This window comes from Pseudoliparis swirei, chromosome 11 (genome assembly GCF_029220125.1).
Source record: "Pseudoliparis swirei isolate HS2019 ecotype Mariana Trench chromosome 11, NWPU_hadal_v1, whole genome shotgun sequence".
Classification (NCBI taxonomy): domain Eukaryota; kingdom Metazoa; phylum Chordata; class Actinopteri; order Perciformes; family Liparidae; genus Pseudoliparis; species Pseudoliparis swirei.
This window is the reverse complement of record NC_079398.1, coordinates 3292994-3319454: the sequence shown is the minus strand read 5'-3', so window position 1 is coordinate 3319454 and position 26461 is coordinate 3292994. Positions and strand designations below refer to the sequence as shown.

Genomic DNA, 26461 nt, shown 5'->3' with positions numbered 1-26461 from the left:
AGTGCGGTTGGGTATTTCTTGTGGATTAACTCAAAATTTCACGGCAAGAATTTTATTTTGAAATGTAGACTCCGTTAAAATTGGAAGTTGTCCTATTGCCATGGAAACTGGAGCACCGGGCAACGTTTGGCATTGTCCTGAAACTTGTCGCGATACACTTGTTGCCCTTTTGAATCCCGTCGCTCCTTTGAAGCGATGGCGGACATATCTGGCGATTTGGGCAGCTTTTCTTTTGAGGCCGAGCTGACCGAGGAAGAGAAGGGTCTTCTTCACCTTCGGGCGCGCTCGGCCGGACTGACGTTTTGCGGTTGTGCGCACGCAGCTTTCCTTTGCAAACTGGTCCAGTCACTGAGGTTCTTTATTTGTCTGTCTATATTGAGTATCTGCGAGACACAAGAATGACGTAATGACCTGTACCATACTTCCTGTTACAGTTTGAAGTCATTCTGATTGATGCACGTGACCAATTTACAGACGCATCAAAGGTCCCGCTGCAGACAGAGGCTCGTCCGCATCAGGACAAGACAGGGACGTCTGCGTTGGGATACTTGGGATGGGTCACGTGGGGAAACAGCTGCTGCTCGCCCTCCTTGAAAAGTCTGGGGTCAAACCATCACACATTAAGATTTCAAGCAGAACACCAGAATCTGCAGGTACGCTGAGAAAATAAGACCGACAAGTCCAAATGTACTCTTGTTCTGTGATAATATACATCTGAATTATTGAAGGGACTGTTGTGTTCAAGTCCCTGCGAATAAACAGCACCTAGCAGCTGGAATATGTGCCTGATAAGAAATATTATGTCTGCTTCTACCCGAGCTACTGCACACACACACACACACGTCATGTTGTTACAGTGAGAGAGGGGGACGAGGCTGGAGGGCCCGTCCTGTGGAGGGGTGGGAGGACGAGCAGGTCAAAGGTCAGGATGACGTCACGACATGTGAAGGCACGGAGGCCCGTGTGTGGAGAGGGAGGCAGAGTCGTTTGGGGTTTTCAACATGTGTCGGCCGGAGAGGACTCCCGCATGCAAGCTTGTATTTTACATGTGACGAGAGAATACATTCTCCCGTTGGAAGGGAGAGAACGAGAGAAGGTCGTTGGCTGAATTATTCCTTTACCAGACATCCAATCTTTATAGACGCTAACAGATGCAGTAAAACTTGTGCCAGTGCACATAAGACTATGTTCTTTTCCAGTGATCATAATCAACAAAACACAGTTGAATCAGTGATAAGACCATAGAGTAATGTGAATAAAACATACACACATGTGTGTTAAGACTGAGTTTATACTTATGACACATCTGCATCTTTTATTACTGACAACAGTTTGTTAAGAGCTCTTTGAGATTCAAATAAGCAGTGTTCCATGTTCTTATGGTTTGATTATGTTAAATCAGTGATTAAAAGGAGTTGATTTAACCAAGTTTTACCTCGAGCTTACTTCCTTGTAAACTGAAGAAGTCGCCCTGGCCTTTGTTGCTTCTTCGTTTCAGTGGAAGCGATCAAGAAAGGAGTTGAGTGTTTCTTTGACAATGGCCGACTGGCAGCATGGGCTGACGTTCTGTTCCTCTGCTGTCTGCCCTCTGACCTCCACAAAGTCTGTGCTGATCTCCACTCCCGCCTGTCTAAGCACTGCCTTGTGTACAGCTTCACATCCGGCGTGCCCGTCACCAGGTAATCCCACACTCAGAAACATACAGCACTGTGGATTTTAAGTCACCGAATCCCTCTCTTTTGATCTTTTATTTCAGATTGGCTCGGCTTCTTGGACACGACTTCATCCTCAAACCACAGTATGACTTTGTCGCCTGTGGCACTGCAGATGTGTGGCTGTCTTGCACTCATCTGACCACGGCTTTGGCAGATCCTTCACTGATTGAGGCATCGTGTCCTCTTACAACACGCGGTACGCCATGTTGCATTACTGCAGACTCCTTTCTTAGAGCTAGAATTTGAACCTGTCCTTTTTTTATCCGATGTAAAGGAGAGCATTTGGAATTTTGAGCAGAAAAGGCATCACTCTTGATGTGACATTTACATTATTTCAGAAGTATATCTGTGTGACTTCCCATATTTAGGTGGCATTTCTGTGGGTCTGAACTGGGTGAGTGCAGTGTTGTACAGCCTGCTAAATATCTGCACCTCTACCGGTCTGGGATCCAGCGATGCTCTCTCTCTCATCAACACCGTCCTTAAAGAGAAGAGTCCACATGCTGTGGAATTGGACGCACTCAGTTTCATCAGTGCATCACAAGAAGCCTCCATGTGCACAGAGGAGTGAGTGCAAAAAATATATATTGATATTTACCTTCGCATTGAAAATGCGGAAGGTTATGTTTTGATCGTGTATTTATTTATTTATTTATCTATTTATTTGTATGCGTGTTACTCGCATAACTAAAAAAGTATTAAACCGGATCGCATGAAATTTACTGGGATGATTGGTTATTATCCGGGGACCATTTGATTAGATTTTGGGATCGATCGGGTCAAAGGTCAAGGTCATGAAAAGGTCAAAATCTTCCTTTTACCATAGCGCGGTCAATTTCTATCCAATTGGCATGCAACTAATGCCAACATGTTCATAATTCAATGCCCAATCTTGTGATATGCGAAGGTATGCGCTCTACCGAGTGCCCATTCTAGTTATGTCATGTTTAACTTTGTCCTGATCAAAACTTCTTCTTTTTTAAGACCTTTTCCTTGGATTTCCCTCACTGATGCCCAGACCAAGGAGACACCACTGCTGCGCTTCCTATCCAGCAGCACACCTATGCAACAGCGCATCTCTGCAGCATACAGATGCATGCTCTGCCCGGCACAGTAGAAAACGACATCATGTGAAACGTCACTGTATATATGTTATCAGGATTATTTGACAGTTTCTAATAAATAGTCCTCCACAGTGTGTTGTGATTTCTGCACAGTTTGTGTTTTGTAACGTGTTGCATCTCGTGCATAAACTGGCTACAGAAAGAAAGAAACGACCCCCTGGAAACAGACACTCGGTGTTTGAGATTCGCAGATGTTCGTCAAAGCTCGGAAAAAAAACGCGGAAGTGTCACACACAAAAAAACCCGGGTCTGCTTTTCCTGTCGAGCAGCAGCACCGCGAACAGAGCCGTCACATGACCGCGGCCATGGGCCCCGAGTTGGACTAAAGTACCGTCGCTCCACCGGACTCGGCGTCACGTCGCGGTGAGAGACGCGAGAGCCTCGCGAGGCGGCGCGTGCACCTCCACTCGGTAGGCTGCTAACGCGAGCTAACTAGCTAGCCTCCTCGCTAAAGTTAAAGCCGGAGCTCGGCGCCAGTTGAGCGACGCCTCGCGTCACGTGACGCTGTCCGCCTCCGTGACGTCAGCGACTCGTTCCCCAGTTCGCACCGTAGTTATTACAGTCCGCCGTTGTTCCAGTTGGCGTAGCTAACCAGTGTTACGAGGCTTATTGTTGTCATGTTTCTCTCCCTCCCGCGGTCGCTCGGGGCGGGGTTTCGTCTCGTTTCGGCCACGCAGTCGGAGGTGTTCGTCTTGCCGCTGCAGCCATGGAGCGACTAGAAGCCGCATCGGAGCTCCAGTCGCGGCTCTCGTCCCTCTCCTTCTCGTCGTTCCCGGGAGTCGCGTCCGAGCAGAGCGACAGCAGCGCGCCGGACAGGTACGCCTGTTGCTGCAGCGACTCGAGGCGCGTTGTCCAGCTGCTCGTCCCGGTGTCCCGGTGGCTCTGTTCATGTGTTGTGATGTCATGTTCATTTCTGCTGTTCTTCCTCCTCAGGCTCCACAACACGGACCTTTCCCAGAGCTCTGCCCAACCCGAACACCCAGCTGATATGGATCCAACCGAAAAGGAGTCAGGGCAACCCTCTGAGGTATGTCGTATTTAAGTACGCCTGGACGAGCTGTCAATGAGTGGCAATAAAAAGTGCATCAGAATATAATTTCTCAGCCATAATCTGAGTCTTGTGTTTGTGCATTTTGAGGGTAATGCAGTGGCCCCTGCAGAGCTGGCCCTGGGGGAAGGAGGCGAGGAGGAGAGCAGCACCTCTGGGAGTCAGCGCTCTGCTGAGATGAAAGGTGAGGACCTGCAGGGTACGCCGCCGTGATGGCTGCGTGGTTTCATCCGATTTGAATTCACAGGGTTCGCACATCTTTTTAACACGAGCTTTAAAAGTTGCCCGTGATGCCATGTGTTCCTCCCGATCGCAGCCCAGAAGCCGCCCCTGAAACCCCCGACGACGTGGACGTCCGCCGCCCTGAAGGAGCTGAAAGCGAAGCTCCGAACGGAGGACGACAGCATGGTGACGGTGTACCGAGGCGACATCATGACGGTGCACGTGCCCACCGTCCCCGAGGCCAAAAAAGTGTGCTGGGAGTTCGCGACGGACGGCTACGACATCGGCTTCGGCATATATTTCGACTGGACTCCCGTCACGAGCCGCTCCATCACCGTGCACATCAGCGAGTCGAGCGACGACGAAGACGAAGAGGAGGAGCTGGAAGGTCGGTTACCGTCGCGGTTGCAATTCAGAGTGTAAAGCGGCCTGAACGTATCCTCCTGTAGAACACGCCGTGTGTTTCCCTCCACCCGAGGCAGCCGGTTGACTTTGCGCTTTCCTCTCACTCCGCAGGGCCGGTGGGGAACGGAGACGTGGAGAAGGGCTCCAAATCTCAAACCAACTCCAACTTGGCTGAAATCCTACCCGTTTACCGCCAGGAGAGTCACACGACCGTCCAGGGGGGGAGCCACGATTTTCCAGGTGAAGGCACTTACCTCCTGAAGTTCGACAACTCCTACTCACTGTGGCGAAATAAAACTCTTTACTACAGAGTTTATTACAGTGCCTGAGATGCCCGCTGTGTGAATGTGGAATTTGAAAGAAGATTGATGATGAACTATTTTTTGATTCCACATTATAAAAAAAAGATAAAGTTCTAAACTAAAAAGTTAAATATACACGACCGTTCAAAAGTTTGGGGTCACTTAGAAATGTCTTTATTTTTCAAAGAAAAGCACTGTTTTTTCAATAAAGATAACATTAAATTAATCAGAAATACACACTATACATTGTTAATGTGGTAAATGACTATTCTAGGTGGAAGTGTCTGGTTTCTAATGAAATATTTCCAGAGGTGTATAGAGGCCCATTTCCATCAACTATCACTCCAGTGTTCTAATGGTACATTGTGTTTGCTAATCACCTTAGAAGACTAATATTTGATTAGAAAACCCGTGCAATTATGTTAGCACAGCTGAAAACAGTTATGCTGGTGATATAAGCTATACAACTGGCCTTCCTTTGAGCTTGAAGTTTGTAGAACAAAATTAATATTTCAAATATTAATCATTATTTCTAACCTTGTCAATGTCTTGACTATATTTTATATTCATTTGATAAATAAAAGTGTGATTTTTCATGGAAGACACGAAATTGTCTGGGTGATCCCAAACTTTTGAACGGTAGTGTATGCATATCTATTTTCCAGCTTGCGTTGCCACATGTCGAATTCACAATCGGAGTTCTTTAATTGCAACCTGCGCTCCCGCGTCCTCCCGATAGCTATCTGAAGCGTGAGTGCACTGTGCTATTTGGTCAAGTGGCCGTCGTTTACCGTGAATTATCTTCAACTGTGATGTTTCCATGGTAGCAGTGATCAGGGGACACCTGCACGACATTTAGTTCACCAGGCCAGGTGCTCAATCAGCAGCGCTCTAAAGAAATACACTTTGTGTCGCACAATTGTTTGTCATGTGTGCGTGTGCGTGTACTGTAAACACCTTTTTTATGATTACGTCGCTTCGCTGATGTTCTGTGTATTTATCCTTCTGTTTTGTCTTGTAACTTATTTTTTACGCATCAAATTATATCACGTTATAATGGAGAATATAATTGAAATTATACAAATTCTGTGCACAGAGTTGTTTCCTGTCTTCGTGATGTAAAATATATGTCGAACGTGCTGAAGCAAGTGGTAACAGTTTACCAGAGTGTGCTTTTTATGACACGAATAAAAGCCATCCCTTATCACACAAAGCTCTTATTATGTAATATAGATTCAATATTTACAGTTGCCCTCCCTCCCTTTTTAATTTGCCGTTTCAGAGGTAGCAAACGGTTGTAATATATTTCATCTATATGCATTTGGTGCACCGGTCTATGCGAGTAAAGGTCGATGTTTGTTTTTGAATCTCCTCGGTGCGTTCGGCTTATTTCGTTTGTTTGTTTGTATTTTTTATTCAGTAAATCAAATCAAATACAATACAATATTATCCTATATAATATACAAAAGAGAAAGACTGAAAAGGTATAGGTAGAAGCAAAAAAATGCTTATAAATTCCTATCCGAAATTGAAATCAAAATAAATCAGAAAATTAATATAAAATAAAGAAGAAAATAAAACAAAACAACAATAAACAAAATTAAATTTTTTATTTATTTATATATACTACCACATACATCTTCCATATTAATACGTTTTTAATGACATTTATAACTCATTTTGATTGCGTTGCCTTGTTCCCTCTGGTTTCTAAAATCCATGAGTCTTAACACACACACACACTTGTGTGCATGTTCCCAAAGATGTCTCAGACTTGGCTGCTCAATGTAAAGCAACTGGTTTGAAGCTCCCCATGTCTGCTGATCTGTACCTTTTACTCTTCGTCATGATGACTCTTGTACCTGAAATTTATATTACACAATAAAGAGAAGATTGACTATTTGTTTTTGATTCATTTGAGAATTTGATCAAATATCTCAACACTGTGATTAGTCGATTATAGTTTGGAAATAGAAGCGTAGGTAAACACTGCAGCGTGACACTTGAGCGGTGTCATTATTCAGACCGCTGCTGTGTGCGGTTTATACGTGCAGTATTGTTTCTATTCCAGTCCCTCACCTAAATGTGTCTTGAGATGGCATCATTTCATAACAGGCTCACTGCTGGTCCAGGATTAGGAATCCCTTCAAGCCGGTCCCCCGTGTTCCCATCAAATTAAGGCACTGGGGGATTGATGTGCTGATGAAACCAGGTTTTATTTTCAGCGCCCCTGAAGGCCTCCTGAGTTGCGTCTCGGGTCCCTCACATGTTACTCGATGTTCTTCAATTGTTCTTGCATGATGACACTCCTGTAGACTTTGATGGCGGTTCATTTTATTATTTTAAAAGGTGTGGACTGGAGATATGCATTCACTTATAGATACTTGATACTTTTTGCAGATGTGCTTTCCCATATATACTCGGTTACATAGAAAATATTATCGACACGTGCAGTCAGCCAACATTTGAGACTAGTTTGAGGTGTATTTGGTGTAACGTCCCACCCCCATGACATGCTCTACCACCAGAAACACGTCTGAACCTGACGAAATATCACCGAATGCCCCAATAATTCATATTGGTAAGTCATTTTGGGCTTCATATAGTTTCTTTAACAATGATTTATTTAAAGCAAAATGCAGTTTTTTTTACCAACAATGTTGATAAAATAATTCACAGCCACAAAAATGAGCATATAAGTGAATACAACATTCTACCATGAACTAAATGTAAAAGCTCTTTTCCCCCAAATATAGTATTTACAAATATTTAATGTTTGTGTTTTTCCTTCGGAAAATTGAAAGGCATGAACGACGTGACGACTGGAAAAAATAAACTGTGCTTTCAGGGATTCCACGTTGGCTCGACTTTCCCTTCAGCAGTTTATACAAGTGAGACAATTAATCCATTAATCAGAAAAACACATACAAATACAAACCTTTTTGCACTTTAAGTAATTTGAGTGTATAATTAGTGCTTTGTTTCAAAAGCAGCTGTTCAATATCACTTTGCCGAGCGATGCAGGTGTTTAACGACGGCTTAACCGGGTAATTAAAAAATTTAATTGTGCTGCGGTCTCAGCTGTGCGTTTTCTCACCGGCCAATCAGAGGTGACGACCGGAGCTCCAGGTGGCACCAAAGTTATTCTGGCTGCTGCTTGTCCATTTCACTTCCTGGAGGCGACATGGGAATGTTGACTTTTTATGTCCTTTGGTCCCTGCGTGACGCCCCCCGCCAGTTCATCAGGTAGGATTTTTTAAAAATAACCTCAATAAATCCGATTTCACACCGATGCAACAAATCAAACGTGATGTCTCCCCCCTCCCACCCCCGCAGAAAATCCAACCGAAGTTGCTTTCAAGTCCACATCCCGCTGCCTCTCCCCGAACACCTGGTCATCTTTGGTCTTGGAGAATGGAAACGCAGCGAGACGACGATCTCGGTGGACGTCCTGGTCAGTGCAGAGGTACCGGCCCAGAAAATCGGGACTCTTTCAGCTCAAGCGAGGTATGTGAAGGACCGGCCTTAGCCACGCAAGATAAAACAAGTCTACATTGGTGAAAAATGTACCTTGGATTCAGGTGTTTGACCTGGGAGGGTGACTGGAGCGATGACATGATCACAGTGGCAGCCGAGAGAGGCAGGAGAGGAGTGTATGGCAAGATCATTCTCACAGTGTGTGGAGAGGTAGGAGGGTTTCTATGACCGCCTCTCTCATCAACCTAACTGGTAATATTGCCTTCCTGGATCATAATGTCACTGGTTTGTTTCATGCAAAGACTTGTGACCAGCCACAAGATAAAGCCGCTCCTCTGGCTCAAAGGACATGTCCGTTCCCAGAACAGCAGGATGCCACCGATCTCTCCTGCACGTTACGCCAAAGCGCTGGAAATGAAACGGTGAGATGAATAATCCCGTTCGGCCGTTATCTACGTTCGTCGCGACATTTTCTCTTTTTTTCCCCCCCGCCTTGCAGATGACCCCCAACTCCTCCCACTTGGGCGATAGTGTCTGCGATGCTGACGTTCAAGCGAATAGACTTGACGCCGGCGACTGTTCGACTGGAGTGAAGCCGCCGGTCTGGCCTACGGTGAGAGTCAACGCCGAAGACTTATTGTCTGCGTGTACGACACGCGACTTATTCTGCGATTGTAATCTGCAACGGAAAAAGGATAAGACGCCCAGACGGACTGTAATTAGCAAGAGAGGCCGCCTGACCTGGAGCTCTGAGGACGTGGACGGTGACCAGGCTTCCACCCCCAAGAAAATGAGGCTGTCCAGAACGAACAGCCGAGAGGAAATGACTGTGCGGATGCAGACTGAGAACAGAGGTCAGGACTCGACCGCTGCTGCGATCGCATCTGAAGGCCTGCGGTGTGTGGTTTTTTTGACGGGGGGGGGGGGTCTTCATTTAGTTTCAGTGTCTCCATCAAAGCGCTGGAGCCATACGATGTGTCTGAGTGACCCCGACACCGCCATCCTCATCGGAGGGGAGACTACAGATCAGAATTACTGCGAGGACTCCCTGTGGAAGCTCAAGTTGGGTCAGTGGAGTTGAAGTAGCTCGGGTGGTCGTACTACGACAACCAGTCGAGGCAAACTAGGAAGCCCTCACATGTGTGCACGTCGATTGCATTTACACTGGACGCGTGTTCTTGGATCTGTTTCCAGACAACGACTTCTGGTTCCCCATGAACTCCTCCGTCTCTGGCCCTGGGCCGCCGTGCGCCCGAGGACACTCCGCGACCTTCGACCCCGACTCTAAGTCTGTGTTTGTGTACGGTGGCCTGAGGGAGGGCCAGCGCTACAGCGAGCTGTACGTCCTCGACACCCTGAGCTGGAAGTGGAAGCTCATCACGGTGGGTGGCGTGTGCTGCGATTTCTTATCAAATTCTCCAGCAGAGGTATTGAGACCTTTTTTCTTCTTCTTTTGGGTTGTTTTTGTGAATCAACCTCCCTTTTAGGCGAAGGGGAATGTTCCACATTTGGCATATCATTCTGCAGCCTTTTACAAGAAAGAGCTTTTTGTCTTCGGTGGAGTTCGGCCGGGCCACTCCTCGGTGGATACGTCCTGCAGCAATGCTCTGTACATCTTTAACCCCGAGTTTGAACTCTGGTACCAGCCGATTGTGGAGGGGGACAAACCTCTGCCTCGCTTTGGGTCAGTCTTCTTTTACAAACTCCTCTAATTTACTGTCCTCCGAAAATAATTTGTTCCCATCTTCTTTAAAGGGAAAAAAATATTGATGCCATTTTAATGTTTGTATATGAACTCTCTCCCCAAAATCATCCGAGACTGCACCGAACTTTCATTGTTCAAATCACAAATCAAAGCCCACCTGTTCAAAACTGTTTTTAATGTGTGATTGTGTGCTCTCTACGTTCTTATTTGCTTTTATCTTTTGTTTTTATTGTAATTTTAGTTATTTTTATTGCATAGCTTTTAGGATATTTTAACTATGTGTTGTAAAGCGTCTTTGAGTATTTTGAAAATGTAATGTATTATAATTATTATTATTGTATCGAACAGCCACTCGGCCACACTGATGTCACAGAGGTTGATCATATTTGGTGGACGTAAGACGGCTACTTACCTGAACGATGTCCATGTTCTGGATCTGGGTAAGATGAAGATTCAGAAGCTGCATTCGACATACGTGTTGTGTCTCGATTTTAAACTGAGTATTTTTTTTCTTGTGAGTAAAGGATTCATGGAGTACACAGCTGTGAAGTGTGGGAACATGCCCCCCCTGCCTCGAGGGTGAGTACCGGACTAATCAACCTTGAAAAATGTCATCGCTGTAGCCATCTGGTTTATATTTTTGGTGTCTTCTGACTGACCGACCTGGATTTGAATCTAATGGGTTTGAACAGAATATCGATATGAAATAACAGTAAGACTTTAATAGGATATTGATGCATAATAAAAATATTTCCATGCCTGTGTGTCGACAGGTTTCATGCAGCTCTACCAGTTTCAGACAACAGGATTCTAGTCAGCGGCGGTTGCAGTGCTATTGGAGCTCTGCAAGATGTACACATTTTCAACACTGGTGAGTGTCATGTGTCTCACTTCAGTCTGATTATATCGTAAATATAAGACTTGGTATGATCTGCTTTATTCCATAAATGTTCTGTGAGGTTGTCAGTCATGGGATTTAAGTGTTACCGCCTCCTGCTTTGGTTTCTCTGTAGACACACACCTGTGGAGCCCAGTGGTGTGTCCTGTGCTCTGCTCACAGCCTCGTGCAGGACACAGCCTGGTGAACCTGGGCTGCTCCATCCTGATGGATGCAGAGACGCATGAACGGGGTGAAAATGTCCTCTGCACGCTGCTGGTGTTCGGTGGATCGGACTGCTCCGGTACCTTCTACAACGACATGGTCAAATGCACAGTAGAGATTCTTGGGGGCAAGCGATGAGAAGCGGAGTCATCCAGGATGATTGTTTTTAGCTTTATTTAAAAAAAAGGGAGGATTCTGTGATCTGCCCTGACAGAAAAATATCTTTAAATGTCTTGATGGTGTTTTTTTTTAACGTTTTTAATTTGTGCATGATGTGTTCTGCAGCTCAGACATGCATGGCTGCTTCTTTTTATTCCCCTCCATAAATCGTGTTAATCAGCTGTACTTCCTTCTCACCTTCAGAGGTTTTAGGAGACACGCCTCTGATCTGCATGTTTACACATTATACCACGTCCTCTTCCTTGTCCTCCACGCGTCAGTATTTGAGTGTAAAGCAAATGATTATCAAATAAATATTTCTAACGGTTTTTCTTGTCATTGAAAGTAACGACACTCAAACGTGGGATCTTTTGCAACGCATTTTATTTAAAACGTACAAAGCTGTCTACGTCGGAGTTATTCTATGCACGCAGCTCCACAGGCGTGTCTGGCTGACCTGATGGGTTGGTCACAGTGAACGCTTCAATTTCAACTAAGGTTTGGTTTAACCGTTGGATGGTTGGATACTGCCCGACATCCACTTTGAACCTGTGGAGATTAAAGACAAAGAGGGTTCATGTGAGTTTTAAGTTCAGCAGGTTGAGCAAAGCGGGTGTTTTATTTAAAAAATGTACTTTCTTGTTCAGTGTGACCTGAGCGTTAATGTCGTATCTGTTTGCATACCTCTCTGCATTGTAGACTTGTGGGACCAGACAGATGTCTGCCATGGATATCTAAAGGTAAACGAAGCAATGAGTTGAATAAAAAGTCTCTACTGTACATCACACTGTCTGCTGCAATAAAAGCCACGCCGCTTACCTCATCGCCGACACAATATTTCCCCGCCGTTTCCTTCAGAATGGGCTCAAGAGCTGGAAGAAAAAGGTACATGTCATCGTCTTGCAAAGGACATCGAGTGAAGGTTTGGGGTGTTCAGGCTACCTTGAAAGCCGCGATCAATGAAGTGCTGAGCCCACTGCATCTTTTCTGCTCCAACTTTCTGAATCACGTACAAATTCTGAAACGCCAAGGAATGAATTAATATTAAGTTGTATGCAGCGAGCCTGTATTTTTGTTTCGTGTCGCACCTGCCATCTGTTTTTTGAAAGAACTGCCTGCTCCAGTTTGACCGTGCTGTTCTCACCTGCAGAGGCTGTATCCCAGAGGCAATGATGTCACTTATCATCCGGACCTGGGCACGTTGCTTTGGGTCTGCGGGGAGAAGCCGAGGTCCGGGCCTGGTCTCATCGATGTATTGGATCACAGCCAGCTGTGTGGGTAAGAAACCGCTGTCAGTAGTATTACGGTTGCTTAAATAAAACACGGTTTACGTTAATTGCATGGGTGAAGAGTTTGGGGACTTACTGACTGGGAGAGGGTGATGCCATCCATTTCAACTGCAGGCACTTGTAGCATGGGGTTCAATTTCTTGTACTGTTCAGTAAGCTTGAGCACATGGAGAACAAGTGTTTGACATCCACTGCAGTGCCTCGTGCGGATCATCAGGCTACAGTATATGACATTTCTGCATCGATTTAGATCCTGTGTATCTATACTGTACCTGCTGACCGCCATCTTTGACTAGATTGACTGCAACTTGGTCATATTCAATCCCTTTGAGAGCAAAAGCTGATGCACAAAATGCAAATTATCATACTGTTGACATTGAAATGCTTTAAGTTACAGCTAAGTAGTCAAATGCTGTGGCATGACTTACCAATGCGAACCCTCCAGGAGCAGGAACTTCTGAAGTATCCATGAAGAACAGGCTATACATATATATTTTGAAAGGGAACAAAACAAAGCACATTCAGTCCATCTGAAAGTACATCACATTTTCCTTGGACATAACGTTAAGTAAGTTTAAATGACTTGTGCCAACGGGTTCACCTTAGTTTCAGATGCCATAGCTCGAGGTTTTACTCAACTACACAGAATAAACTATTGGAGAGTTTTTCTGCAGTTTAACATCTCCAGCAGCCAATAGGACGTGCTCCTAAAATCCCTCCTACCTACTCTTCGGTCCATGACTCAGCAGTATCTGACCCTCATATGGTTCACATTAAGTACACACACACACGAACACACACACTTAGCAAACGGCTAACAATGTCATTACAGTACCTTTGAGAGGAGAGCTAAGGACACGTGCATTGCTGTGGTAACGTTGTCGTAATGCTCATAAGGGGCTTTAATACTTACTCAAAGAGTAAGTCTACATTGACTGTCACTTTCCCCCTGAAAGCTAGCTTTTTCGAGTTTGCGGTACACGGGAGAGTGACAAGTATTTAATCCAATGGTTAGCCGAGTTTTAAATCAAAGGCGGGATGATCTAAAACCTAAACTAGCGATTGGATGGATTGTAGCAACAAACGACCAATTAGGATGCGTTCTTTATGGGAGAGCCAATAGGAAGCCTCAGATTAATTTAGAGCCCGCCCTACAGGCAGGACCCGTAGATGTCGTCCTCGGCTCGGCTGGCCACCTGCGGAGTTGGATAAATAAATAAGGCCTACATATTTAAATTACCACCATGGCAACAACACATTTAGGATCAGTACTAAAGGTCAAGGTAAGGTTCAAACGTTTTGCAGTTTCAGAACTCTCAGTTGCAAATGACTGGCGGGTTTACGGCTCACATTGTTTACCTGGTGCAATGTGTCGTGTGCAGGATTTAGGTCTGGGTAGCTTTAATGATGATACATTTTGTTTGCTGTAAAAAGGTACTCAAATGCACTTTACATGGTAAAAACAAACAATAAAAGCAATAACTAAGAACAAACAAAACAATAACCTCACCATTTATGTTAACCATTGCCTTACAGACTGATCTTTTTTTCACAGATTGGATTAACTTGTTTGTCTTTAGAGGGTACTCTATAACACATACATATTTGACATTTTGGGGCGGGCTGGGCGGGGGGGGTAAGAGGAGGCCGTCCCTGCAGGGGGGGGTTCGATCCTTCGATCTCGCTCTCCCATTAGTTGCAAGTCAAGTGTCCCAAGGCACTGAACCCCCAGTTGCTTTCGGCGCTTCACCGCAGCCCACCACTGCTCCTTAATAACTAAGGATGGGTTAAATGCAGAGAACTAATTTCCCCTTGGGGATTAATAAAAGTGTATATTCTTATTCTCTTCTTATCTCAAGGATATCTGAGTTAATAAAGTAACTGTCTTTGTGCCACAGCTGTGCATTTAATCTGCACCATCCGGCCATCAAGGCTCAAATAAAGCTGGCGAGTATATTTATGAAAGGGGCTCTAAAAAGGGAAAGAGAATCCAGTCAAACATAGTGAGTTAAAATGAAACACATGTGTAAATGTCTGACACTTGCTGTAAATGTCCAGAAGGTGGCAGCATCGGCCAACAGATTGTTGTTGTTGTTTTAATCATCCTCACTGTCGGCTGTAAAGATGTGAGAAGGTGCAGAACAGAAACTGCAGCTGTGAATCACCGACGAACCACAATTATAAAGGTTCCATCTATTTTCTGTATGAAATGTTCCCACTTGTGACTAACCCGCTGCTGTAATGTGGAGATCGCACAGCGGAAGGTTAACCGCGTCTCATGTACCGTCGGGAGCCAAGAACCGTGGTGCGGTGACGCCTGATGCCAACAAGGAGAACACTCCGAACCAGCTGGCGGGGGCGTGCTGCGGCATGGCGCTGTCCTCAACCACCCGGGGGGGGGGGAGACCTCGGAGCTGGTCGAGCGCGTGTAAATGCAGGTACCCCGTCACCCCACCCTTCACCTCTCGCTCTTGAGCCCCCCCCCCCCCCCATGGCTTCGTCATCTCGTGGCCACCCAGGCCGCCCTCACCACATCTCCCGCCATGTTGTAACTTCACACTGGAATCAGCGAGGGCTCGTTGAGTCAGCCATGCTGCAAATCTGTGGCCAGATCTGCGGCCCAGACCTAAATGGCGGTTCGAAGCATCACATCTTTTGAGGAAGAATGTTGATTTCCAGTAAAATAGAGGTTTTTTGCTATGATAGGGATACTTATTTTTGTAGTACACAGGAAAACCCATAAGTATCCATTTGGGCCTCAGGGCGCCCCTCATCTGATCACGCCGCAGGCCAGGGAGAACGTCTGCAGTCTGATGAGGGCGCTGAACTGCTCCCGCATGGCTGAAGAACCAAGGTCTAGGGTTACGAGAACGGCAACTTCGTGGGTCCCACCATCATCGGGAACGTCGGAGTACGTAGGTTTAAATTCTTAACTGAGAACTGTTAAGATCGACTCTAAAACTACACTTCCCAGCCTGAGACGAAGCGCTACGCTCAAGAGGCCGTCGGGCCTGCGTCGGTGGTTCTCGAGACAGACGCTCTGGAGGATGAGCGCGGTCCACAGGAACCCCGATGGCAACGGGACAGCCGTCTTCACCACAAATGGCGCCACTGCACGCAAATACCCTCACAAGGTGGCCGTGGGCCAGGTGAGTGGCTGCAGCCTCCAAATGTGTTCCTCTGTTTTGAGAGAAAGGAGACATTCACGTCATGTCGGAACAGCATCTGGAGTCGGGAGCACATCACATTTCCGTTTGAAAACCTTCACGCACAAAAAAACTTATTTTCCATGTCAGGTATAGATCGCCTTGTTTGCCCCTAGCCTAATATACACACATTTAGCACCGCCCTCCCCCACGCACACACTTCTCCCCCAGTCAAGACTGCAAATAGCAACAGCAAATATGTATGTATTTTTTTTTTTAAACAGGGGGACATGAAAACATTTTTCTTGGTAGTATTCGAAGAGGGAAATCTTAAAGTAAACCCAAAAGGAATCCCTCCGGTTCCGTTCAGAATGAATCTGGCCATCCTTTACCCTGTTGACTGGAGCCTTCTGTGGCCGGTCCTGTGTTTGCTGTTCGCATGTCGGGGAATGCTGCGCAGGCCGCTCTCCGCTCCAAACCTCGATGCAACAAACGTCTAGTTTTCCTTCCCCCCCCCCCCCCTCTGTGCACCTTTTGCCAAAAGGCTTATGTGAGTCCAAACCGATTCCCGCTGTTTCAAACATTCTAAACCAACCCCGTCATGCCCCGACTGCCTTCATAACAAAATGTTTTATTTAGTTTCTCTTCCCTTTCATAAGAACATGCTGTGCTTTCAAAACTGCATGTCAGCTTGCTTTTTAAAAAGCATGGACACACCACATCATCAGCAGCATCCAACTCAATCCTAGCAATTTCAGATCCCGGGGAATTGTTTTACAAAACTTACACTTATAGAAATGAAATGGAAAATGCTTTGTTTTCTGCAGGTTGGAGTCAATGTTCCCTGTTCCACTGCAGATGTTTCCTGGATCAAGAGGATCCTTCATATGAACTTCTACGGAAAACTAGTATGAAATGAACTGTGCAGGATGTAGAAATCAATGTTTCGATGTAAATGTATTTATTCTCTCTCCAGGGAATCGAGTTCTACACACAGATCAAAACTGTAATATCCCAATGGAAAGCAGAAGATGCCACCTTGACAAGTCCTGCAGTGACGATGCCCACCATGGGACGCGAAATATTCATTACATTACATCACATGTCATTTAGCAGACGCTTTTATCCAAAGCGACTTAGAATAAGTGCATCAACCAAGAGTACAAACTAAGAACAACAAGAATACAGAAAGTAACATTTCTTCAAGATAGTCGAACTACAAAAGTACCATAATAAGAGCCATTCAAGTGCCACTGAAGTGCTAATCTGTGTTTTAATCCAGATATAGTCGGAAAAGATGTCCCCCCCCAAGATCCGATATAAAGTCTGATCTAGACACCGTGTTCATTCAAGACACTTGCATACAGGGGTTGTAGTTCTTACCCCTTCATCGCTTCAATCGATCAAATACAACAGTTTTCCCGGCGCTGTCAGAGACACTGATGCAGGAGGACATTGACTCATTCGCTGTTTTCGTTTTATACAATAAGAATATATACTGACTTTTCCAAAAATCAGTTTTTTCTTCAGATGAGAAGTTTTTCTATGCTGGTTGTTTCTCACACTTTATTCAGTCGATGGTCATAATACATATTTCGGCAGGCAGCTGCTGTCCCCTCTTCCCGGTACTGTGTACAATGGTACAGCGTACAGGACCGGCCTACTTTCACCCCGGCTTATCATGTTAATTAGTTCATTTATACAAGTTATTTTATAATAATAATCCCCTTTTAAAGACTTGACATTAGATGTGTAAATAGAGCAGTGGTCGCCAAGCCGTAGATCTCGGAGACGTTCCCCGTCACTTATTTATTCTATTATTTGAAAGAGCACAGATGCAGGAGTCACAAATGGTGATTCTCATATATTTACTATTATTATTATTATAATAATTATTTAAATCTGAGGATGTCTGTAGAGGTGATGTGAATGTAATCACCAACTGCCTGAGTTCAGAACAAATCCCAGAGGAGAAAACTTTCATAAATACCAAATTTGCACCGAAAAACTCATCAGTGGAGTTGAGAAAATCACAAAATCAAAGATCAAGAGCTGGATTACTGACAGACGGCTCACAGACTGCCGCAGTCTGTCTGTCTGTGCGTATGAACCAACTACAAGCTCACAGACAGAGTTCAGTCACAGCCGTCACACTGACTGGAGTCACATGACTTGATGGCATTGTGATGAGAGCTGAACTTACATGAGTTGCACTGATCATGTTGTCAGTGTTGTGTTGTAATGTTATTCGATAAACAACATTTATATTGGTAGTTCATCCAGCTGCTCATTGCAAATGTGTTTGTTCTTGTTTATATTGTGTGCGGTTAACAAATAATTAACTTTTTATATTGCACTTAAATTCTGTGTTCCTGGTCTCATCAATTTGAAAGCTGGACTAAAGTGTTTTGATTTCATTCAATTAGAATTATGCCAAATAAAGTCCAGTCTGGACCGTCGTTTTCTCTCAACGCCTCAATAGGGAGATCTGATCGGTCACGCAGGAGGAAGTCAGGGATCTTAGGCTCACAAAGGTTATTGATCACTGAAATAGAGGATCTGTCTATGTAAACCAACCAAGACTTTAACACAGCAAAAAATCTGTATAATTTCCTCAAATTCAACACCAGTATTTATTTTCTTGTGTATTTACTGTACTTACACTTATCTGGATCTAATCCCCATAAATGAAGATTGCCATGAACACTGCAATGTGACCCATTCTTTAGAGATGTTGTGTCATATTATCTGGTGCATATCTTGGTATAAACAATCTGTTTTGTTTAGTGGTCACGGATCCTTTTAAAATGGGGCGAGACAGAAATCAAACAAGCGTCATGTGTGAACAAGTACTGAAGCCTTCGAAACAACGCAAGATATTTATAATGAGCAGCAGAAAAACAAATCGTGTCATATACCACACGTATGATTGACGCCGCGTGTGGGACATGTTCACAGCAGAGGCAAACAACCCAGAGTGTGACGTGCAGAGGTCGCACGGAGGTCATGCGGTGCGTATATCCGGCAGGCTGTTTCGGTTTGAGGGCAGAACCGGCTCAGGTGCCTGGGTGATGAAGGTCGCCGGGGAGAGCTCCTCTCTAATTCTGAAAGACAGCCATCGTTAACGTTAAGATGCAACTCACGAATAAATGAAACTCGGGCACGACCGCAGCCGACGGTTCCCCCTCTGAACGTGGAATGCGGCATCGGTAAATCAACACGGGCTTCGTAATTGCAAGGAGGTACAACTTTTTCTCTCTCGTACATTCCTTCCGCGTCTTACCCGGCAGCGTCGATGTCAATAAGGCTTTTCTCGGAGGAGGCGGACAAAGCCAGATGTTGGCAGGCTTTCCTATCAGGAGAAATGCAGAGTTGCAGTTATGTCGAGAACTGCGTGGTAGAAAGCCATGTTTTAGCACACTGGTGTCTATTCGCCGTGGACAGGGGGGTTAGTCTCGGTAAACACAATGCAGATTAACTTATGACGCTGCGAACGGAGTCGCCAAATGTTCCGTGTTATTCTGCCGGACGAGGTGCCAGACCACTGTTGCATGAATATACATCTCCTGCTGCCCCCATGCATTCACATCCCCTGCACACTGGTTTTTGAAAATCATATTACCAGCTGCTCCTCGGCCCGCAGGCGTTCAAAGAACAAAATGAACTGCAAGTGCACGTGAAGAAGGGCCAATGGGCTGAGAGCAAATCGACGTGACCAGATGTTGGTTTCCGAGCACACGACTCTGTGGCTCGGCCTATTTTTACTATTGTGCCGAGACTCTTTCTTCATTCTTTTTAAGCAGCTGGATGGAAAAGAAAATTGGTCGAAGCCTAACTGATGTTTTATGGTATCCTCTTCTGCTGAGAAAAAAAGTCTGTTTCTAACATTAAAAAGAGGGAGGAGTCACCAGAGGTTCCGCCTGAACGACTGTTGGTGTCACTGCACTTTGTTCATCAGAGGTAATCGATCCGCAAGTCCATTTTCAGGGAGGTATTCTTGAGGGTGACGTTATTGAGTAGACAAGTGGCAAATACGCCTTTTGCTCAGACGAAATATATATATTTCCGTACCTTTCGCTCCGTCCATTCATTTTAGCAAAGAGCAGCCGGAGCACTTGTTCCTTCTGCTCCCAAGTCAGATCGGAGATTTCAACGTTGCTGCCTGGTGGATGAGTCCTTAAAAGACAAGTGGGATACAAATGTATGTTAACCCCTGAAATTGTACACATTGTTTTTTGTATATCCACCTCGCCAGATAGATGAACCATGACGAGTGCAGACCACTGAGTGCGCTGTGCGTCACTCGGTGCCGATAAACGTAAAAGTCACGCAGACGAGACGTGGACCTACCAGCTGGCAGCCTCCTCCATGTCTGAATACACCGAGTTGGTGCTGCGGGGGCCTTTTTGAAAGGTGCGGATGGGGGGGAACTTCAGTCTTCCCGCTGTGGCTTCTCTCATCCTCCAGCGATACGCCTGCAGCGCCTCCTTTTTGTACTGCGACCTGCTGGCCGTGATCTCCTGCTTCACCTGAGCGATTCCCTCGTGGAAGAACTGCTCCAGCTCCGTGCGCTGCTCGACAACGGCGTTGGCGAGCCGCTTGATGTGCCCCAGTTCTCTCTCCCGCATGCAAAGCACTTCACGGAGCTTCTCCAGCTCCTGCTGGCCGGCGGCCTGGACGCGGACCGAGGCCTTCGCCTTCTCCTCCTCTCGCTCAGGTTCCCCGGCGTTTAGTTTGAGGGCCTGCTCCAGGGAAGCTGCCTTGGCCCTCAGTTTAGACAGCTCCTTTCTTTGGGCCTCCATCTGAACTGTGTTTTCTTTTACTATCAACTCATACGTGTTCTAGGGGAGGAGAGAGAGACGAGCAAAGTCGTCAAAATTAAACTTTGGAAAATCCTCTCATTTTCATGCCAGTGTGGAGAACAGATGGGGGTTTGTGTGCTATAGCCTGCGCTGCTGAGTGCGTGGCCAAGGCTCCACCATGGGGGATTTACTTCCCTTATTTACTGTCATCATCAGAGGTAAGATTAATGTGCCACATATTTATTTGTTTTAAGGGATCTGGGCCAGAAAGGAGTAGCCACCGAATTTGAACCCACACACCAGTGGAAACTCACCACAACCACAGACCACTGGGAGGCCGGGTCGTAGTCAGGGGGGGGACCACAAGCAAAACACACAGGGTCGGCACAAGTAAACAACACAAGGGAAAAAACACCTGAAATATATTCTGCACAGGTCGAACAAGTGTTTCAGAACTGAACTGGTGGAGATGAATGGTTTCCATCCGTGGACCGCCTCATAGTGCCGCTGCTGTTTGCTGTTCTACGGGTCAAACTTACCTTGTCCAGCGCCATGGAGGTATTTTCCTTTGCCATTGAATTTGTCAATATCTGCAGTCGCTGCGCCTCCATTATGTGATATTTCAGAGCTTCGTTTAGACGGACGTTCTCCTTGAATACAGAGCGTGACTCATCATCCAACTGCCTAAAGAGTTTGCAGGACATATAAAAAAAAGCCGGTGACAAAAGTGTCTCCGATAATGAAAATGTCCCATTGAATGTTGCTCAGTTTCTTGGTTCCGACAAAAATAATCTACCGGGTCAGTGTGCTTGACTTTGAGTGACAAGCCGTGTGTTCAAGTGTTAAAAATGTAATCAGTTACTGACACTAAGACCAAACTGGCAGGACCACACCAGTATATGTTGATGTTTTATGAGCTGCAAAAAATGACTAAACATCGCAGAGGTGAAATAACAATTTTATGGCCTCAACAATAATAAACTATGGTCTTCTCCACACGCAATGCACTTGTTCTGGGGGCGGCTGAAGATGTGATCATTGGCTTGGGTGATGTACATTACCTGGATATGTGTGGTCAAGAAACTATAGTTATATATATTTATATACATAAACACGTGTGTGAGTTAATTATTATTTCTGTGCGTTCTAAGGACATCAAAGTGCAGTTTAAAGAATTAAATTAGATTGTCAACGGGACAGCGGGAATACACTCACACAATGGCTTCACTGTGGGCCCTCTCTTCCACCAGGGCAATCTTTTGCTCAGCTTCCCTTTCCAGGCGACTCTGCAAGGACATTTATAAAAGTTATAATGTTTCACAACATCTACCCTCCTCTCAACAGGGCGCCGGGCCTCCACTGCTAGTTAACTGGTGGGTTGATGTATTTTCACATCACGTCTATTCCCCTCATTATTAGTCACTATCTTCCAGATCAGACCAGGATCATTTGACTTGACCAGGGGTCCCCAGACTTTTTCCTGTGAGGGCCACATCACTTGTCCCTTCTCTGATGGGGCCGGGGTCAGTTTGTAACAGAAAAAGTGTGACGATCGCAGGGGTGCCTAAATGTAAACATGTATTGTTTTCCAGAAAGTCACATATAAACAAATATTAATAACCCTTTCTGGGATCTTCACAGAAAAAAAAGACTATTATGAAATAAATAATAACCAAATAGCCCATCTGTGTTCTTCACAGAAGAAAGTCAGGAAATAAATAACACTATTTATGAAATAAATAATAACCAAATAGCCCTCTCTGTGTTCTTCACAGAAAAAAGTCGAGGATTTGCTTGGCCAGAATGAAAAAAAAATCAGAATGCATCTCTGGTATTGTTCATGGGGCCGGGCCAAATGTGGAGGCGGGCCGTATCTGGCCCGCGGGCCTTAGTTTGGGGACCACTGGACTTGACCATACCTTTTCTTGGAAGAATTTTAACTCCATTTTGTTGAGGTTTTTCTTGTGCTCCTTCTCGGCAGCATCCATATTTTCTCTCATCTACAAAATAAAAAGGTCACGGTTGTCGATTGCATTAACGCCCTGACAATACAACCGACCGCTCCTAATAGGAAACACTCATTACCGTGTTGGTTGTACTCACATCACCGAGCTCCTGCTCCATCTCGGCTTTCCTCTTCTGAAATTCATTAATTTTCTTCATCCCCTCTTGGACAAAATAAAAGTCATGGGACTTTTTTCTGAACAGTTCCTTCATCTCATTGATTTTAGTTGTGTACTCATCGACCTGTGGAAGCCAAATCGTATTGGACCCCATTAGATACACAGAATTAAAAAACACTCGACACATTAAATGTGCCGTAACTGTCAAAATGAACTGCTCATCTGTGTGCAGTACAAGAGATTCTGCGGAGTTCCCATAAGTGCAGCTTGAAACTGAGGGAGGAAGAGATTCATACCAAAGATCACACATGCCAAACTCTTTTTCAAGCCAACTCCAGCACAGACCAGCTGAATACCTCGAGATGCGACTGTGGAGCGGCCAGTCGGAGCAAAAATGCGACAAAAAAACGACCAAAGTCACGAGAGACTCGCAAAACACACACAAACATGTACATGAGGACTAAATGAGAGGTTGCCAAGCAACTGATGAGCACTTTGGGCCTAATCGTTATTCTTGTCATGTCTCGCTGGTTATGTTAAGTTTGAGGTTTTAGTCCTGTTTTCCATGTCCGCTTTTATTTTGTAGTAACTGTCCTCTCTCGTTTCAGAAACTTTATTTCCTGCCCCGGTGTTTCCTCGTTAGTGTGATTGTCTGCTCCGCCCCTGATTGTGTCCACCTGTTCCCCATTTCCTCCTCTATTTTAAGCCTGTCTACCTGTGTCTTGTGTCAGATCGTAAGTAAGTGTTGTTCATGTTAGTCTTTTGTCCTGGTTTGCAGTTCCAGCATAGTTGTGATTTTGTTTGTACTTTGATCAAGTCTTTTTCCCAGCATAGCTGTGATTTTCTGTTTTTCTGAACCCAATCTTAGTTTCCTGCTCAGCAGCAACTTTATGTTGTACTTTGTTTCTTTGGAATTTTTGGGGACTTCCTATGTTTAAATAAACCCTTTTGATTGCCCTGAATTTTGGAGTCGTGACAATTCTTCACCGAACTCTCAACACGTTCCTCTATCACACATGATAGAACCAGTCGCTATGCACATTGTTTTGCGTTATATGCTCCGTGTGATCTACTGAATGGGCGACGTGACAACAAAATATCCTCCATCCTCACGGCAAAAGGGCTGCGGACATGTCTTCACGTCGCCTGTTTAGAGTCAACCGCGTGACACGTATGCTTTCCCTCTAACTGAACCTATGTGACATGTCATAAACAGGGATGTTTAAAGTTGGTCCAGACCAATGACACGTTTCTCCTCCTCAGCTTATTTCACTGGAAGATGGAAAAAAACAGCAAAAGTAGACGAGAGTGATGTCATGTCTGTTTGATAACTTGATCTTAACAGTGTGGATAAAAGGAGTCAACATAAGTTGCTTTGGTGTATATTATGCAAATGAAACGTGTATTTTAGAGTAAAGCATCTGTGACATGTGAGGTATCAACACATCGAGCGGCAGTGTGTCTGCCTTCTCTCAAGCACACATGCATTCATTCTCACAAGAACTCACCAGTTTGTTTTGTTCTTCTCGTGCAAGTCCGTCTTGACTCTGGAGGTTTCTCTGCAGCGCGGATCTGTAGAAATGTGCGTGTTTAACCCTCCTATTCATTACCTTTGGGGTCAAATTGACCCCATTAAAAAATATATATGTTGATTGACATTATTTTTTGCTTCATATTTCTTGACTTTTCCTAATTTATTGGGGACAACTGTGAAAACACCAAATTCACGTGATGATACGTTTTCAACGTCCTGTACACAACTTGTACGCATCGGTGTTCTTCGGGGTCAATTTGACCCCAGGCTGTTTTTCACTGTGTACAACATATAAGAAATATCAACTTTTTTATTTATTTAAAGGGTTATTTAGGTAGTCAACAAACAAAGTACCTCACACTTATACTTGGGAAACAATATTAATTCAAATAGTTCTGGAGGTTTTAATTGCTGGGGTCAAATTGACCCCAAGGGTAAAAGATGTTAGTCAATTTGGTTAACCCTTCAACGTGTCCATCAGTGTTGCCAGGTCCGCGGAATTGGGCTACTTTTGAAGTGTTTGTCCGCTGGTTCGGGTAGACCTATTTTGCATGCAAATTACATGAATCTTTAAATAAAAATCCATATTTTAAATGAAATAATTTATTTATACCCAAATCCTACTAAACTGACACCAGATCAGCACCTACACACATTGTATTTATGATAATATACTGTATCTAATTACACAAGGCCATTTTAGGACCCAGGTGAAATAACTGTTTCGGGAAAACTGCTTTTAATGTTGGCATACTTAACATTTGGTGTTACTTTGTAGATATTACAATACATTTGGCAATGATAGCAATGCTGTTGGACTTTAAAAGCAGTGTATATGGTTTGGCACGGGCATATTTTGAGTTCTGATATTGGGCTGGTTTTGATTGGCCATTGGGCTGGTTTTGTCACACAGACCTGGCAACCCTGGTGTCCATCCACACACGCGCGCGTTTACCTTCTCCTCTTTGGCCGCATCTTGCCTCTTCAGGAAGCCGGTGATGTCGAGCCAGTCCTTCTCCGCGCAGTACAGCCGGCTCGTGAGCTGCTCGTTGGCGCGGGCCAACGTGCGGCAGTCCTCCCGGTACTCCGCGAGCGCCTGCTCAGTGGCCCGCAGCCGCAGCTCCCACAGCGCCGCGCTGGCCTTGACCTTCTCCACGTCGGACTCCTTCACCGCTTTCGTCTCCTGTTTGCCTTCCTTCTTCCCTTTCCTGTCACAAGACACGACGCGCGGTTCGAGTTTCCGTGTTAACGCACACCAGGGGTGTCAAACTCATTTCCCCCGTGGGCCACATCAGCATCATGGCTGAAAAGGTTGTCACTGAAACGTATAAACGTGTAAACTACCACCCAACATAACTCTATTTGTTTATTTGAGTGTAGAAATAGTGTACATAAGAAATGTTCTCAAATAGTGTAACATGAATCCATTAAATTTGAAACCTTCAAAATAAAAGCACGGGATGTTTTTCTTACATTTCTTGAAGAAAAGGTGATTATAAGTCTTTCAAGTTGTCAGGGGCCACATGAAATGATGTGGCGGGCCGGATTTGGCCCGCGGGCCATGTGTTTGACACATGTGACGTACACCGTTAGTTCACGTAACTTAGTTCACTCACCCGGCTTTGCCTCGCTTTATTTTGGTGACCGCGTTCCTCGGCATCGTCGCAAACGTCGATAGATTCCCGAGATACCCTGAAAAGTTGCGCACCGGTTAACGGGGACGGTACCGGAACCGGTACCCAAGCTCCTGAATGTGTGTTTGTGTTGTTGCCACGGAGGGATCCGTTGCGTTGTTGCCGTGGAAACGCTGCAACCGAGGAAAAAGGTCAAATTACTCCGGTCCTCGACCTTTGGGTCAGAGGGCCGTGCGCACAACTGTATTCAGGCTCGTTTGTGTCTTCCGGTTGGCCATTAAACATCTCTAACATAGTTGTTTTCTGTGAATATATAACTTACACATTTAGCTGTGAATTTCCTTAATTGAGTTTAAAACCCAGCTGTCGGAGGAAAAGCACAGCGTTGCTTATTATATAAGTTATGGTTATGTTTGCAGTAAAATTACAGCATGATAGCATTTACAACATTATGATTTACACCTGTGCTTTTCCTGTTCTGTCAAAATACAACATCATGAAATATTTCAACCGTACACCTGAGTTTATCAAATGATAAACAAATACTGATGCATTAGTGAAGATGAATGAATGGTTTAGTCTGTAAAATATCAGAAAACAGTAAAACATTCCCCTAAAAATGTCCATGCAGTTACACAACCAGTGATATTACATGTCATTGTCAAACAATTAAA

At 45.0% G+C, this 26461-nt stretch overlaps 5 protein-coding genes across 9 annotated transcripts; 3 read left to right on the top strand and 2 right to left on the bottom strand.

The window, feature by feature from the left end:
* The first annotated feature begins 77 nt into the window (after positions 1 to 77).
* Positions 78 to 2913, top strand: noxred1 (NADP-dependent oxidoreductase domain containing 1). Its single transcript, XM_056426451.1, has 6 exons — positions 78 to 353; positions 475 to 653; positions 1499 to 1679; positions 1757 to 1911; positions 2084 to 2282; positions 2700 to 2913. The coding sequence occupies exons 1-6, from the start codon at positions 196 to 198 to the stop codon at positions 2830 to 2832; spliced, it is 1005 nt and encodes a 334-aa protein (XP_056282426.1). The 5' UTR covers positions 78 to 195; the 3' UTR covers positions 2833 to 2913.
* A 158-nt stretch (positions 2914 to 3071) lies between these two features.
* Positions 3072 to 6718, top strand: tmed8 (transmembrane p24 trafficking protein 8). 3 transcript variants are annotated; one of them, XM_056426362.1, is made up of 6 exons: positions 3072 to 3202; positions 3517 to 3655; positions 3773 to 3866; positions 3978 to 4071; positions 4204 to 4497; positions 4626 to 6718. In XM_056426362.1, exons 2-6 carry the CDS (start codon positions 3546 to 3548, stop codon positions 4841 to 4843), a joined length of 810 nt encoding a protein of 269 aa, XP_056282337.1. In that variant the 5' UTR covers positions 3072 to 3202; positions 3517 to 3545; the 3' UTR covers positions 4844 to 6718. The 3 variants fall into 3 exon arrangements, with proteins under 3 accessions (XP_056282337.1, XP_056282336.1, XP_056282335.1); XM_056426361.1 differs by having other exon boundaries at positions 3072 to 3249; XM_056426360.1 differs by lacking the exon at positions 3072 to 3202 and having other exon boundaries at positions 3291 to 3655.
* Positions 6719 to 7988: 1270 nt separating this feature from the next.
* zgc:163014 (uncharacterized protein LOC100038766 homolog) lies at positions 7989 to 11588 on the top strand. 2 transcript variants are annotated; one of them, XM_056426608.1, is made up of 12 exons: positions 7991 to 8062; positions 8153 to 8323; positions 8398 to 8503; positions 8596 to 8906; positions 8988 to 9147; positions 9232 to 9360; positions 9488 to 9675; positions 9781 to 9977; positions 10347 to 10438; positions 10523 to 10577; positions 10772 to 10869; positions 11012 to 11588. In XM_056426608.1, exons 4-12 carry the CDS (start codon positions 8721 to 8723, stop codon positions 11236 to 11238), a joined length of 1332 nt encoding a protein of 443 aa, XP_056282583.1. In that variant the 5' UTR covers positions 7991 to 8062; positions 8153 to 8323; positions 8398 to 8503; positions 8596 to 8720; the 3' UTR covers positions 11239 to 11588. The 2 variants fall into 2 exon arrangements, with proteins under 2 accessions (XP_056282582.1, XP_056282583.1); XM_056426607.1 differs by having other exon boundaries at positions 7989 to 8062; positions 8596 to 9147.
* A 37-nt stretch (positions 11589 to 11625) lies between these two features.
* gstz1 (glutathione S-transferase zeta 1) lies at positions 11626 to 13506 on the bottom strand. Of its 2 annotated transcripts, none has more exons than XM_056426609.1 (9): positions 13384 to 13506; positions 12977 to 13028; positions 12821 to 12888; positions 12625 to 12705; positions 12404 to 12529; positions 12202 to 12277; positions 12079 to 12131; positions 11944 to 11993; positions 11626 to 11808 (listed from the first exon to the last, which is right to left on the bottom strand). In XM_056426609.1, exons 1-9 carry the CDS (start codon positions 13411 to 13413, stop codon positions 11682 to 11684), a joined length of 663 nt encoding a protein of 220 aa, XP_056282584.1. In that variant the 5' UTR covers positions 13414 to 13506; the 3' UTR covers positions 11626 to 11681. The 2 variants fall into 2 exon arrangements, with proteins under 2 accessions (XP_056282584.1, XP_056282585.1); XM_056426610.1 differs by lacking the exon at positions 13384 to 13506 and adding an exon at positions 13150 to 13277.
* Positions 13507 to 16632: 3126 nt separating this feature from the next.
* Positions 16633 to 25813, bottom strand: si:ch211-163l21.10 (basal body-orientation factor 1). The gene is made up of 11 exons (XM_056426651.1): positions 25770 to 25813; positions 25095 to 25361; positions 24128 to 24191; positions 22600 to 22743; positions 22416 to 22496; positions 21712 to 21782; positions 21036 to 21180; positions 20045 to 20535; positions 19766 to 19870; positions 18978 to 19046; positions 16633 to 18798 (listed from the first exon to the last, which is right to left on the bottom strand). The coding sequence occupies exons 1-11, from the start codon at positions 25811 to 25813 to the stop codon at positions 18699 to 18701; spliced, it is 1581 nt and encodes a 526-aa protein (XP_056282626.1). The 3' UTR covers positions 16633 to 18698.
* Between the last annotated feature and the right edge of the window lie 648 nt (positions 25814 to 26461).

Bases quoted from the DNA above. Each gene is read 5' to 3' on its own strand.
- noxred1 (XM_056426451.1), top strand. From the start codon at position 196: ATGGCGGACATATCTGGCGATTTGGGCAGCTTTTCTTTTGAGGCCGAG. The intron at 354-474 runs GTTCTTTATTTG...ACCAATTTACAG, and splicing joins AAACTGGTCCAGTCACTGAG to ACGCATCAAAGGTCCCGCTG. The intron at 654-1,498 runs GTACGCTGAGAA...TCTTCGTTTCAG, and splicing joins CAGAACACCAGAATCTGCAG to TGGAAGCGATCAAGAAAGGA.
- tmed8 (XM_056426362.1), top strand. From the start codon at position 3,546: ATGGAGCGACTAGAAGCCGCATCGGAGCTCCAGTCGCGGCTCTCGTCC. The intron at 3,656-3,772 runs GTACGCCTGTTG...CTTCCTCCTCAG, and splicing joins GACAGCAGCGCGCCGGACAG to GCTCCACAACACGGACCTTT. The intron at 4,072-4,203 runs GTGAGGACCTGC...TCCCGATCGCAG, and splicing joins GCGCTCTGCTGAGATGAAAG to CCCAGAAGCCGCCCCTGAAA.
- zgc:163014 (XM_056426607.1), top strand. From the start codon at position 8,721: ATGAATAATCCCGTTCGGCCGTTATCTACGTTCGTCGCGACATTTTCT. The intron at 9,148-9,231 runs GTCAGGACTCGA...GTCTTCATTTAG, and splicing joins GATGCAGACTGAGAACAGAG to TTTCAGTGTCTCCATCAAAG. The intron at 9,676-9,780 runs GTGGGTGGCGTG...CCTCCCTTTTAG, and splicing joins GGAAGTGGAAGCTCATCACG to GCGAAGGGGAATGTTCCACA.
- gstz1 (XM_056426609.1), bottom strand. From the start codon at position 13,413: ATGCACGTGTCCTTAGCTCTCCTCTCAAAG. The intron at 12,889-12,976 runs GTAAGTCATGCC...TTTGTGCATCAG, and splicing joins CTCCTGGAGGGTTCGCATTG to CTTTTGCTCTCAAAGGGATT. The intron at 12,132-12,201 runs GTAGCCTGAACA...TTTTTCTTCCAG, and splicing joins CATTGATCGCGGCTTTCAAG to CTCTTGAGCCCATTCTGAAG.
- si:ch211-163l21.10 (XM_056426651.1), bottom strand. From the start codon at position 25,813: ATGCCGAGGAACGCGGTCACCAAAATAAAGCGAGGCAAAGCCGG. The intron at 19,871-20,044 runs GTAGGTCCACGT...TTGTCTTTTAAG, and splicing joins ATGGAGGAGGCTGCCAGCTG to GACTCATCCACCAGGCAGCA. The intron at 18,799-18,977 runs GTAAGACGCGGA...GCTGTCTTTCAG, and splicing joins ATTGACATCGACGCTGCCGG to AATTAGAGAGGAGCTCTCCC.